At 42.6% G+C, this 11310-nt stretch overlaps 2 protein-coding genes across 2 annotated transcripts; both read left to right on the forward strand.

Annotated features, from left to right (window-relative positions):
- Window positions 1–281: 281 nt before the first annotated feature.
- On the forward strand, window positions 282–2255 carry LOC116011573. The gene has a single exon (XM_031251066.1). It carries the CDS (start codon window positions 282–284, stop codon window positions 2253–2255), a length of 1974 nt encoding a protein of 657 aa, XP_031106926.1.
- A 378-nt stretch (window positions 2256–2633) lies between these two features.
- Window positions 2634–4463, forward strand: LOC116011589. Its single transcript, XM_031251067.1, has 3 exons — window positions 2634–2795; window positions 3165–3974; window positions 4071–4463. The coding sequence occupies exons 1-3, from the start codon at window positions 2634–2636 to the stop codon at window positions 4461–4463; spliced, it is 1365 nt and encodes a 454-aa protein (XP_031106927.1).
- Window positions 4464–11310: the final 6847 nt, after the last annotated feature.

The following is an 11310-nucleotide window of genomic DNA, read 5'->3' on the forward strand; positions in this document are numbered from 1 at the left end:
TCACCCGTAGAGCGATATAGCTTCGAACCGCTCAGTCGTTGACCGGTAGACCGACCGTCTGACAGGCGCCCCGACCTTCCCAGAGGCAACAGTCGCACCCCCAACCTCAAGATCGTAACTTGGAGGAAGTCCAATCTACGGATCGCACACGAAGGTCCGATCGAGAGGGACGTCGGTATGACCCAATTCAACGTAGGAGCGTTTTTTATCGCGTTCGGAATAGCGTTAGATCTCGGTTGGGGCCCCAGAATAACAATGAACACGCGAGACAAAGGCCCCAAATGACTGTAGAGGAAAGCAGCACTGGGAGTGCACAACATAGGGACGCCCATTTAGCTGACAGAAGGGCCCGACCGGTCGGTCGGGTGAGTGATCGGCGGACCAATCGAGTAGGCGATCAACCGGTTAGGGAAGAGAGGCAACTCGGTGAAGAGGATAGTCCCCGACTCCAAATGGCCAGGATGCAGGAAAGAATAGATCGTTTACAACAAGAGCTTCGCCAGAGAGTCGGCGCGGGAAAAGAACCATCATACTCGCTGGTTGCCACCCCCTTTACGGACGACATCATGAATGCCCACTATCCACAGGACCTCCAAATCCCGCTGGCCCACACTTATTCCGGACGGTACGACCCGCAAGAGCATGTCGATATGTACTATGGCAACATGTTGATGTTGGGAGTAAGCGATGCGGTCATTTGTAGAGCTTTTTTCGCTACCTTAGTCGGTAAAGCGGCCGAATGGTTCAAGGGTTTGGAGCAGGGGTCGATCAGGGACTTCGGTCAGTTGGCCGATAAGTTTGTAAAGCGTTTCGCTGCAAGTAAATCAAGAAAGAAATCTTACTACGACCTCATAGTTAATCCCCCCCGAACCTATGAAGAGGCCATCACCAGAGCTAGGCATCATGCAGATGCCACCGAAGCTAACATGGCAAAGAGACGCGATGAGCAGCCGGTCAATCGGGACAGAGGCCACGATCAAAGGAAAAATAAACCACCGTTCAAACACGTCAAACAATACGATCGATCAGAAAGTGTACCACGTTTCACTCCATTGAACAGACCCCTGGTGGAAGTCTTGCAGTTTGCCGAGCAATGCAATCTGATCCACCCACCGGAGCCGATACCCGAGGGGGAGGACAAGAGAAAGTATTGTGCTTTCCACAGAGTCAAGGGACACAATACTTCGGAGTGCATGGCCTTGCGCATGCTCATTGAACAACTCATTCAGAAGGGGGAGTTGAGGCAATTTGTGATGAAGGAGGATAGAAACCAAGGAAAAACGGAAAGGAATGTGATGAAAAGGAATCTCGAAAGGCACGACAAAGCATTTGTCCCACCTGGGTCAGTTGACGAGAAGGCGGTCGGAAAGAAACCAGTGATCCACGTCATCTACGGGGGCCCTGAAGGAGGCGACTCTTCACGGCAAAGGAAGCAATGGGCGAGAAACTTATACGTTGGGACGATTCATTCGGAACCCCGAGAGAAGAGAAAACGTACAGAGCCAATACTTTTCAGTGACGATGATCTACCACTCCATGGGGAAGCCCAAAATGATCCACTCGTCATCACACTAGATGTCAATGGAACGGATGTCCAGCGGGTGCTGGTTGACACGGGGAGCTCGGTGAACATCTTATATTTTGATGTTTTTGCTCTGTTGGGTCTATCCACCGATCAGTTAACCCCCATTCGGACCCCGCTGTCTGGTTTCACCGGTGACTCAATAGAAGCAGAGGGAGTCATCAGCTTGAATGTGGAGTTGGGCAGCCAACCAAATGTGTTGAAGACTACCATAGACTTTGTGGTAGTGAAATTGAAGTGTGTTCACAACGCCATACTTGGGCGACCAGGTATCACTCGCGCAGCTGCTGTTATATCCATGAACCACTTGTGCATGAAGTTCCATACACCCAATGGGATTGGAGTGGTTCGAGGAGACCAACGTGCTGCTCGGCAGTGCTACGTGCGAGCAGTCAAACAGTCGGACCGGGAGGAAGGAAGGATTCACACCATATCCCAACAGGTAGACCGCGGGGAAGAGAGGGAAAAACCGCAACCTGCCTCAGAATTGGAAGAGATAGTACTTGACTCCGACCAACCAGAAAGGGTGGTTAAAATCGGTCGGGGACTCCCTACAGACCTACGTGAGGACATCATCGGAGTGTTGCAGAAGTACAAAGACATTTTTGCTTGGGGACCGGAAGACATGCCCGGGGTTGATCGGTCTGTCATTTGCCATCTCTTATCAATTTAACCGGGTTCGAAACCGGTCAAGCAAAAGAAAAGGCACCTGTCAAGCGAAAGGAGAGAATTCGTGAAAAAGGAGACCGCCACCCTCTTGTCGGTAGGGCACATCCGAGAGGTCCTCTACCCGGAGTGGTTAGCCAACGTAGTCCTCGCGCCTAAACCGCCAACATGGAGAATGTGCGTTGACTACACCGATTTAAACAAAGCTTGCCCGAAGGATCCATATCCCTTACCAAATCCCGACCAGATGGTTGATGAAACGGCCGGGTGTGAGCTGCTAAGTTTCATGGACGCCTTCAAAGGATACCATCAGATCTTCATGAGCAAGGAAGATGAAGAGAAGACTGCTTTCATCACTCCAGATGGAGTGTTCTGTTACGTGGTAATGGCGTTTGGTTTACGGAACTCTAGAGCTACGTACCAAAGGATGGTGAACAAATTGTTTAAGGGTTTGCTCGGATCAACTATGGAAGCATATGTGGATGACATGCTCATCAAGAGTCGACTGAAAGAAACTCATCATACTGACCTTGCCCAGGCATTCAAGGTGATGGAAACTTTCAACCTGCGTCTGAACCCAAGTAAGTGTACTTTTGCTGTTCAGACGGGAAAATTCTTGGGGTTCATGATGACGGGGCGGGGGATCGAGCCAAACCCTGAGAAGGTAAAGGCGATAATGGAGATGCAACCCCCCCGATCGGTCAAGGATGTTGCGATAATGGAGATGCAACCCCCCCGATCGGTCAAGGATGTTCAGCGACTGACCGGTCGGCTAGCAGCGCTTAGCCGTTTCCTATCCAAACTGACCGGTCGGCTAGCAGCGCTTAGCCGTTTCCTATCCAAGTCGGCCGATCGGCTAGCAGCGCTTAGCCGTTTCCTATCCAAGTCGGCCGAAAAGTCTTTGCCGTTCTTTCAGATTTTGAAAAAATCAAATGGCTTTGAGTGGACATCGGCGTGTCAATCGGCTTTTGAAGATTTGAAGGTATACTTGAGCTCTGCACCAGTCCTCTCGAAGCCAGAAAAAGATGAGGTCTTATTCGTTTATTTGGCCGTGTCCGACCGAGCGGTCAGTTCTGTGCTTGTCCGTGAAGAAACAAAGGGAATTCAGAAGCCGATCTACTACGTGAGCAAAGCTCTTCAGGGAGCTGAGCTGAGGTACACAAAATTTGAGAAGACCGCGTTGGCGCTCTGGGTGACGGCCAGAAGACTTGCAGCTTACTTCCAAGCTCACCCGATAGTAGTGCTAACCGATCAACCGTTGGGGACGATCCTCAGGAATCCAACGTCATCAGGACAATTGATCAAATGGGCCATGATGCTCACCCAGTTCGCGATTGAGTATAAGCCCCGTCCTGCCATCAAGGGTCAAGCATTGGCTGATTTCATCGTCGAATGCACTGCACGCGATCCGGAACCTGACCGACCGACTGCCCTAGAAGAACCATGGTGGGAAGTTTCTACTGATGGGTCGTCAAGTAAGAAGGGATGTGGGGGTGGAATTGTGCTCACATCCCCCGAGGGCTTCAAGATTTATCAAGCCTTGATCTTCAAATTTCAACCTACCAACAACGAAGCAGAATACGAAGCACTCATAGGCGGGTTGCGATTGGCCAAGCAGATGAAGGCCGAACGGTTAAGGGCACGATCAGACTCCCGGTTGATAATCGGACAGCTATCCAGCACGATCGATGCAAAGGAGGATCGAATGATACAGTACAAGGATATTGCGCTCGAATTGTTGCAACAATTCAAAAAATACGAGCTGATCCAAGTATCAAGGATGGAGAACACGGACGCTGACATGCTCTCCAAGTTGACTCAGGAAGCTCCTGAATACGTGTCCAAGATTGCACGTATTGAAGAAATTGAAGTGCCAAGCATTGATGTCATAGAAGTCCAACCGGTCGAGATAGGCGAACCAGATTGGATGTACGACTTGAAGAATTACATCACCAACGGCACTCTACCTGACGACTCCTCCCGGGCAAAGAAAGTTAAGTTGAGGGCACCGCGCTTTCAATTGGTTGATGATAGGCTCTACAAAAGATCATATGGCGGACCGCTGCTCCGATGCTTAACCAGCGACGAGGCAAAAGTAGTGATGGAAGAAGTTCATGAAGGGATCTGTTCTGCCCATCAAGGACTAAGAACACTCGCGCAAAAGATCATTCTGATGGGTTACTATTGGCCTTCGATCAACCTGGATTGCGAGTAGTACGTTCGACGATGCGCCACTTGTCAAGAATTTCACAAGTTACCCGGTCGACCAGCCACCTACTATCAACCAGTCAGCGAAGTAATACCTTTTGCAAGGTGGGGTGTGGATCTGATCGGAGCATTCCCGATGGCAGCCGGACGAAAAAAGTATGTGATAGTGGCGATTGACTACTTCACTAAGTGGGTGGAAGCAAAAGCGTTGGCAACCATCACTTCTCAACAGTGTCAAAAGTTCCTTTGGAAAAATGTGATTACTCGCTTCGGGGTACCTGTTCAATTGATCACAGACAACGGGACGCAATTTGACAGCCGGCCGTTTAAGAACTTTATGGCTCATTTGGGCATAAAGCATACCCGAGTGGCCGTAGCATACCCGCAAGCAAATGGTCAAGTGGAGAACACCAACCGGACGATTTTGGATGGATTGAAAAAGAAGTTGCAAACTGCAGGCCGAGGTTGGGTTGATGAACTTTCATATGTTCTTTGGACATACCGAACCACCCCGCGTCGGGCGACGAATGAGACACCCTTCTCGCTGACATATGGATTCGAGGCAAGAGTCCCGATTGAAGCATGGCTCCCTACCACCCGAGAAAAAAATTACGATCCTGAAGTGAATGATGAGATGCAAGGTACGGAACTCAATTTCATAGACGAAAAAAGGGACATGGCAGCTCGAAGGTTAATAGAATATCAGAGGAATGCCAAAGTAGCCCATGACGATCGAGTGAACCCACGGTATTTCCAAGTAGGAGATCTGGTCCTTCGAGTGAACCCACGGTATTTCCAAGTAGGAGATCTGGTCCTACGGCGGAGGGAAGCTTATTTCCAAGTAGGAGATCTGGTCCTACGGCGGAGGGAAGCTAGCAACCAAGTAGGAGATCTGGTCCTACGGCGGAGGGAAGCTAGCAAACCGACTGATCACGGAAAATTTGCCAAGAAATGGGAAGGACCCTACAAGGTCTCTACAATGGTTCAGCCAGGTACCTATAAGTTAGAGACTCTTTCTGGTCGATTAGTCGCCCGAGTGTGGAACTCTGAGCACCTTATTAAATTTCACAAGTAGTTTGGTTGTTGGAATGTAACTTGCATCTAGAATAGTTAAGTCGCAGTGTTTTTTGAATTTTTCACTATAATCTTGTTTGATGTAAGTCAAAAAAAAAAAAAAAAAAAAAAAAAAAACACCGACCTGCACGAATTTTCGTTTGGGGTTGTGCTCGACCTGGACGAATCTTCGTTTGGGGTTGTGTTCGACCTGCACGTTTGGGGTTGTGTTTGACCTGCACGTTTGGGGTTTTGTTCGACCTGCACGTTTGGGGTTGTGTTCAACCTGCACGTTTGGGGTTGTGTTTGACCTGCATGTTTGGGGTTGTGTTCAACCTGCACGTTTGGGGTTTTGTTCGACCTGCACGTTTGGGGTTGTGTTCGACCTGCACGTTTGGGGTTGTGTTTGACCTGCACGTTTGGGGTTTTGTTCGACCTGCACGTTTGGGGTTGTGTCCAACCTGCACGTTTAGGGTTGTGTTTGACCTGCACGTTTGGGGTTGTGTTCAACCTGCACGTTTGGGGTTTTGTTCGACCTGCACATTTGGGGTTGTGTTCAACCTGCACGTTTGGGGTTGTGTTTGACCTGCACGTTTGGGGTTGTGTTCAACCTGCACGTTTGGGGTTTTTTTTCGACCTGCACGTTTGGGGTTGTGTTCAACCTGCACGTTTGGGGTTGTGTTTGACCTGCACGTTTGGGGTTGTGATCAACCTGCACGTTTGGGGTTTTGTTTGACCTGCACGAATCTCCGTTTGGGGTTTTGTTCAACCTGCACGAATCTTCGTTTGGGGTTTTGTTCGACATGCACGAGTAAATGTAACCATCAGAGCAGCCAAGTTGTGCAAGTTTGTTAGCAGCGAGAGTTGGATGGAAGAATATACTACTTGAAAAACTGCAAGAAAGCATAGAGAAGCTTGAATATTATCTTATGTCAAGATGGTTGATCGGTCGACCAACACCTTGGAAGCCTTGCAACCTGCAACAATCGACAACCACTTCAATGTCAAACGACTTGCGACTGACAAAGTGACATGTTGACCGACCATCCACTTGAAAGACAAGCAACTTGCACGGGACTATCAACGATACCAAGCGACTTGCACCAAGATAGAGTCGCCAGAGCAACATGGACAAGTGTTATCAACTTTTAGACCACTTGTAATTTTTGGTTTGTGTAGATTGGACTAGTTGTACAAAAAAAAAAAAAAAAAAAAAAGGAGTCGACCGACCGACCCAGCCGGTCGACGTCGACCGACTGGGTGACGTCGACGTCGTCGGTCGACCGACTGGTCGACGTCGACGTCGTCGGTCGACTAATAGTCGACCGACTGGAAATTCCAGTCGGCCCCAGTCGGTCGACGCTGACCGACTTGAAATTCCAGTCGGTCGGCGTCGACCGGGGAATCCAGTCGGCGGGGCGCCGACTGGGCGACCGCCGACCGGGGATCCAGTCGGCAACCGCCGACTGGTTAGACCAGATCTGGATTTTCCAGATCTGGTCCCAAAAAAAAAAAAAAGTTTTTGTTTTTGTTTTGATAGCTTGGAAGACTACTGGTGGGAGCATTATTCTTGGCAAGTCCAAAGTGTCAAACTGGAGGAAATATACACGCAGGTGGTCGGATCATAAAAATCACTCAGCTGACCGATAACAATCACCCCATCTGGACTGGATGCGCCTGGTCAACTCAACCACTCGGTGATTCGTATGTGCTACCTTCCTCATCCCCAGGTCCGTCAACTATTACTTGACCAAGGTATCACCAAGGGAAGACCCATCTCCAAACCATGGAAAAGATGTGAACAAAATCCGCTAAATGATCCATTGCTCGACGATCAGAAACAACCAAGAACAAACCCGTCTTTAATGATTATGCTTTCGGTTGTACTCTTTTTTCCTTAGCTAGGTTTTTTCCCATAGGGTTTTTCTTAGTCTAAGGTTTTTAACGAGGCAACCAGCGTAAATCACGCCCCTCCTGCTCAACTCAAACTTGAGGGGTTCACGGACTATCAAGGCATTCAAACCAGGGAGACTTTGCTCGTAACGAGTTAGCCGTCTGGAGCACATTCTACTTCTCGAACCTGACGACTCTCGCAGATTCAAGAAGTGGGGGACTTGTGATGGGTAAATATGCACATGTACTAGTCGGTCCGTAAATCACCCGTCCGTCAACGGTCACCAACCTGTCCGTCGAACGGTCACCCAATCGGTCCGTCAACTGCGTGATTGGAAGCAACACACCTTGTGGATTGGAGGCTCACGAGCGCAACAGTTGCTTGATGTGACGACCGACAACTTTTCGGGAACAAGGGATCCGTGTTTTCATCACCTCGAGTAACTCAACCACTTCGAGCAAACCGATGCGCATTTTGCGGAGTGACTGTTCAGCCCATGCAAATATGCCATCCACTTGCATATCAGACATTATGTGCATAGTGAACCCACTTTGTATAAATATAGGGGTCATTCCCCTCACTAAGGGAGGAGAAGAACTCATCAGTACTACACTAATACACTTGCAATTTGCCGATTGTCTTTCTCCTGCTTACTCTTTATCACTGTTCGTCACCCGTAGAGCGATATAGCTTCGAACCGCTCAGTCGTTGACCGGTAGACCGACCGTCTGACCGGCCAAACGACATTCCTCACCACCCGTAACACACGTATCCGTAGCGTAATCGTAGACCCCGTTTACATTTACGCTATCAGCACGTACATGTATTAATCTATAAAATACAAATATACTATCATAATAATTAACATAATTACTAATAAAGAATTACCATAATTACTAATAACTAATTACCAATCTATACTATATATAATACTCCGTATATTATGATTACCATAATTACTAATATTATGATACAATAATATTAATTAATTATAATTAGAATAATAATTACTATATTACTAAAATGCCCCTACGTTTGGGCGGGAAATTTTGGAGGAGGATAATGTTTTTATATATAGTATAGATTACTCTAATCTATACTATATATAAAAGAGTAATTCTACATATACTCCCAATTCACACTCCCATTTTCTACTTCATATGAGTTGGCATGCTTTGATTGATCAATATAATACGGGGCCATGTGTTTATCCATTCCTTTTTTTTCATTCTCAAATCAAATTTGAACACAAGTGGGAGTTAAAGTTGGGAGTATGATTTTGGGAGTACATCTAGTGGCATTTTAGTAAAATCATTTTAGTAAAATCATTTATATTATTCATTTATTATTTTATTAATTATCCATATATATTTATTCATAAAATCAGTTGAACATACCAATTTCATACCCCAATTTCATTCACCTATAATTGATTAATTATCCATATATATTTATGGTGATATTGTTAATATTAATTGGTGATTGGTGATATATTCATAATCTATACTATATATTTGTAAACATATATATTATTCTTAATCAAATCAAATCATGTATTATAATCTATACTATATGTATAAAAATATTATTTTATATTACTTTATTATAATTATAATTATAATATTATAATATTATAATATTATTTTGTAAATCATCCATACTATTATTTTGTAACCTCCATTGTATTATAATATTATAATATATTTTCATATATTTTATACGTATAGATTAAAATATATTTTGAAATGACATTTAAAAATTAGGAAAAATATATTCTAATCTATGTGTATAAAATATATTATTTTATATTAAAAGAACGAAAAAAAAAGTAAAAAGAAGTCTCCAGATCGGTGAAAAAAGGCATGAGGCACGTGTTACTATGAAAGTTATACATGTTTATAATAATAATAATAATAATAATAATAATAATAATAATCGGAACAAATTATAATTTATACGTAGGATTAAAAATTTCATTTAGAATTAAAAATTAAAAATGTTAAGTAATTAATATACTTTCCTTTTGAAAAATTAACAAATTTATAATTCTCACCATTTCTACCTATAAATACAATGGATTGTTGATTTTGAAAATCACAATTCTTCAATTTGCACTGTCTGTCTCTTCTTCCCGTTCTATGTGAAATCATATCTTGGCGGCTCTCTTATTTTCTTCTTTCACCGCCCTGTAAATAGAATGGATTGGTGTTGCATCCATTATAATATCGATTATAATATCATTTTACAATATTGATTTTATGATAACTATTATTTGTTGAAGCACAAGATTGATTTTGTTTTAATACTTTGACATTAGTCTCAGTGTTTATACTTCGATTTATGTATCTGTATGAAATATTTGTCATAGTATGAACACATGGTGTTGATGGAGTTACTAAACAAGGATCATCTAGAGCCGGAGAAGACGATATGCAAAGGCGTCGGTGACGACCAGAAGAAATGAGGGGATTGACTGGTGATGTTTTTTGAATTCATCAATAAAAGAATAGCACACTTTTTAATTGTAAAATCCAATATTTCCTTAGAACATTTATGTATTTGATTTTGAAGTAATTATTATTATTTTTTATCAATTTACCTTACGATATTGTATGGAATATATATATATATATATATATATATATATATAGTGGCACCCGGTGTCCCAGTTTACACTCCACAAATTGTACTAATAAATATAGAGTTAAAAGTGTGTATATAAAAACAATATACTCCTCCCAAATTTTTCATCCCAAACTTAGTGGCATTTTAATAAAATCATTTATTTTATTCATTTATTATTTTATTAATTATACATATATATTTATTCATAAAATCAGTCAATTGCTAAGAACATACCAATTTCATACCCCAATTTCATTCACCTATAATTGATTAATTATCCATATATATTTATGGTAATATTGTTAATATTAATTGGTGATTGGTGATATATTCATAATCTATAATATACATTCGTAAACATATATATTATTCTTAATCAAATCAAATCATGTTTTGTTATGTTTAAGATATTGCATTATCTACCATTCATACCTATTAATTATTGTTTAAAAATTAGAAAAAATATATTCTAATCTATATGTATAAAATATATTATTTTATATTACTATATTATAATTATAATTATAATATTATAATATTATTTTGTAACATCCATACTATTATTTTGTAACCTCCATTATATTATAATATTATAATATATTTTCATATATTTTATACGTATAGTTAGAATATATTTTGAAATGGCATTTAAAAATTAGGAAAAATATATTCCAATCTTTATGTATAAAATACATAAATACATAAGTTACATGAACACTGTAGAAGGTCGAACATATTTAATATATAATAATAATAATTTTTGTATATACGAATTGATATTCATGTTAACGAAAAATAATTAATTTAGTGTAATTGACTAATAATAATTGCCTAATAATTATTAAGTTAATTAAGCTAAATATGTTGGTCCCAAGGGGATGGGGTACAAGTCTAGAGGGGGGGTGAATAGACTTGTATAAGATTTTGCAAATCTTTTTCGACCTCTCGTGTGTATTGAACTTAGGATGTTTAGGTTCGATACCTCACGAGGTGAAGACAAAGTTTTATGCGCAGCGGAAATATTATCCCCTTTTAATTAGCACGAGTTTGGGTTAGTTCGAGAGGTGTGTTTATATGTAGTGTAGTCGAGAGGTTAGCGAGAGATAAAAGCAGAAAGTAAATGCAAGAGAGATTTTTAAGTGGTTCGGCCAACCCGCCTACGTCCACTCTTCTTCCAGAAACTCCCTGGAAGGATTGCACTAAAAACTTCTCTTTTTAGTACAATATCGAGCGCTTAAGCTTTGATCACGAAGCCCACCTCAAGCCTCAGGTTTTTCGCCCC

The sequence above is a fragment of the Ipomoea triloba genome, chromosome 1, assembly GCF_003576645.1.
Source record: "Ipomoea triloba cultivar NCNSP0323 chromosome 1, ASM357664v1".
Classification (NCBI taxonomy): Eukaryota; Viridiplantae; Streptophyta; class Magnoliopsida; order Solanales; family Convolvulaceae; genus Ipomoea; species Ipomoea triloba.

Coding starts and splice junctions, on each gene's coding strand:
- LOC116011589 (XM_031251067.1), top strand. CDS start 2,634: ATGGCGTTTGGTTTACGGAACTCTAGAGCTACGTACCAAAGGATGGTG. Junction 2,796..3,164: donor ACCTTGCCCAGGCATTCAAG/GTGATGGAAACT, acceptor CCGTTCTTTCAG/ATTTTGAAAAAATCAAATGG. Junction 3,975..4,070: donor TGATACAGTACAAGGATATT/GCGCTCGAATTG, acceptor AAGTTGACTCAG/GAAGCTCCTGAATACGTGTC.
- LOC116011573 (XM_031251066.1), top strand. CDS start 282: ATGACTGTAGAGGAAAGCAGCACTGGGAGTGCACAACATAGGGACGCC.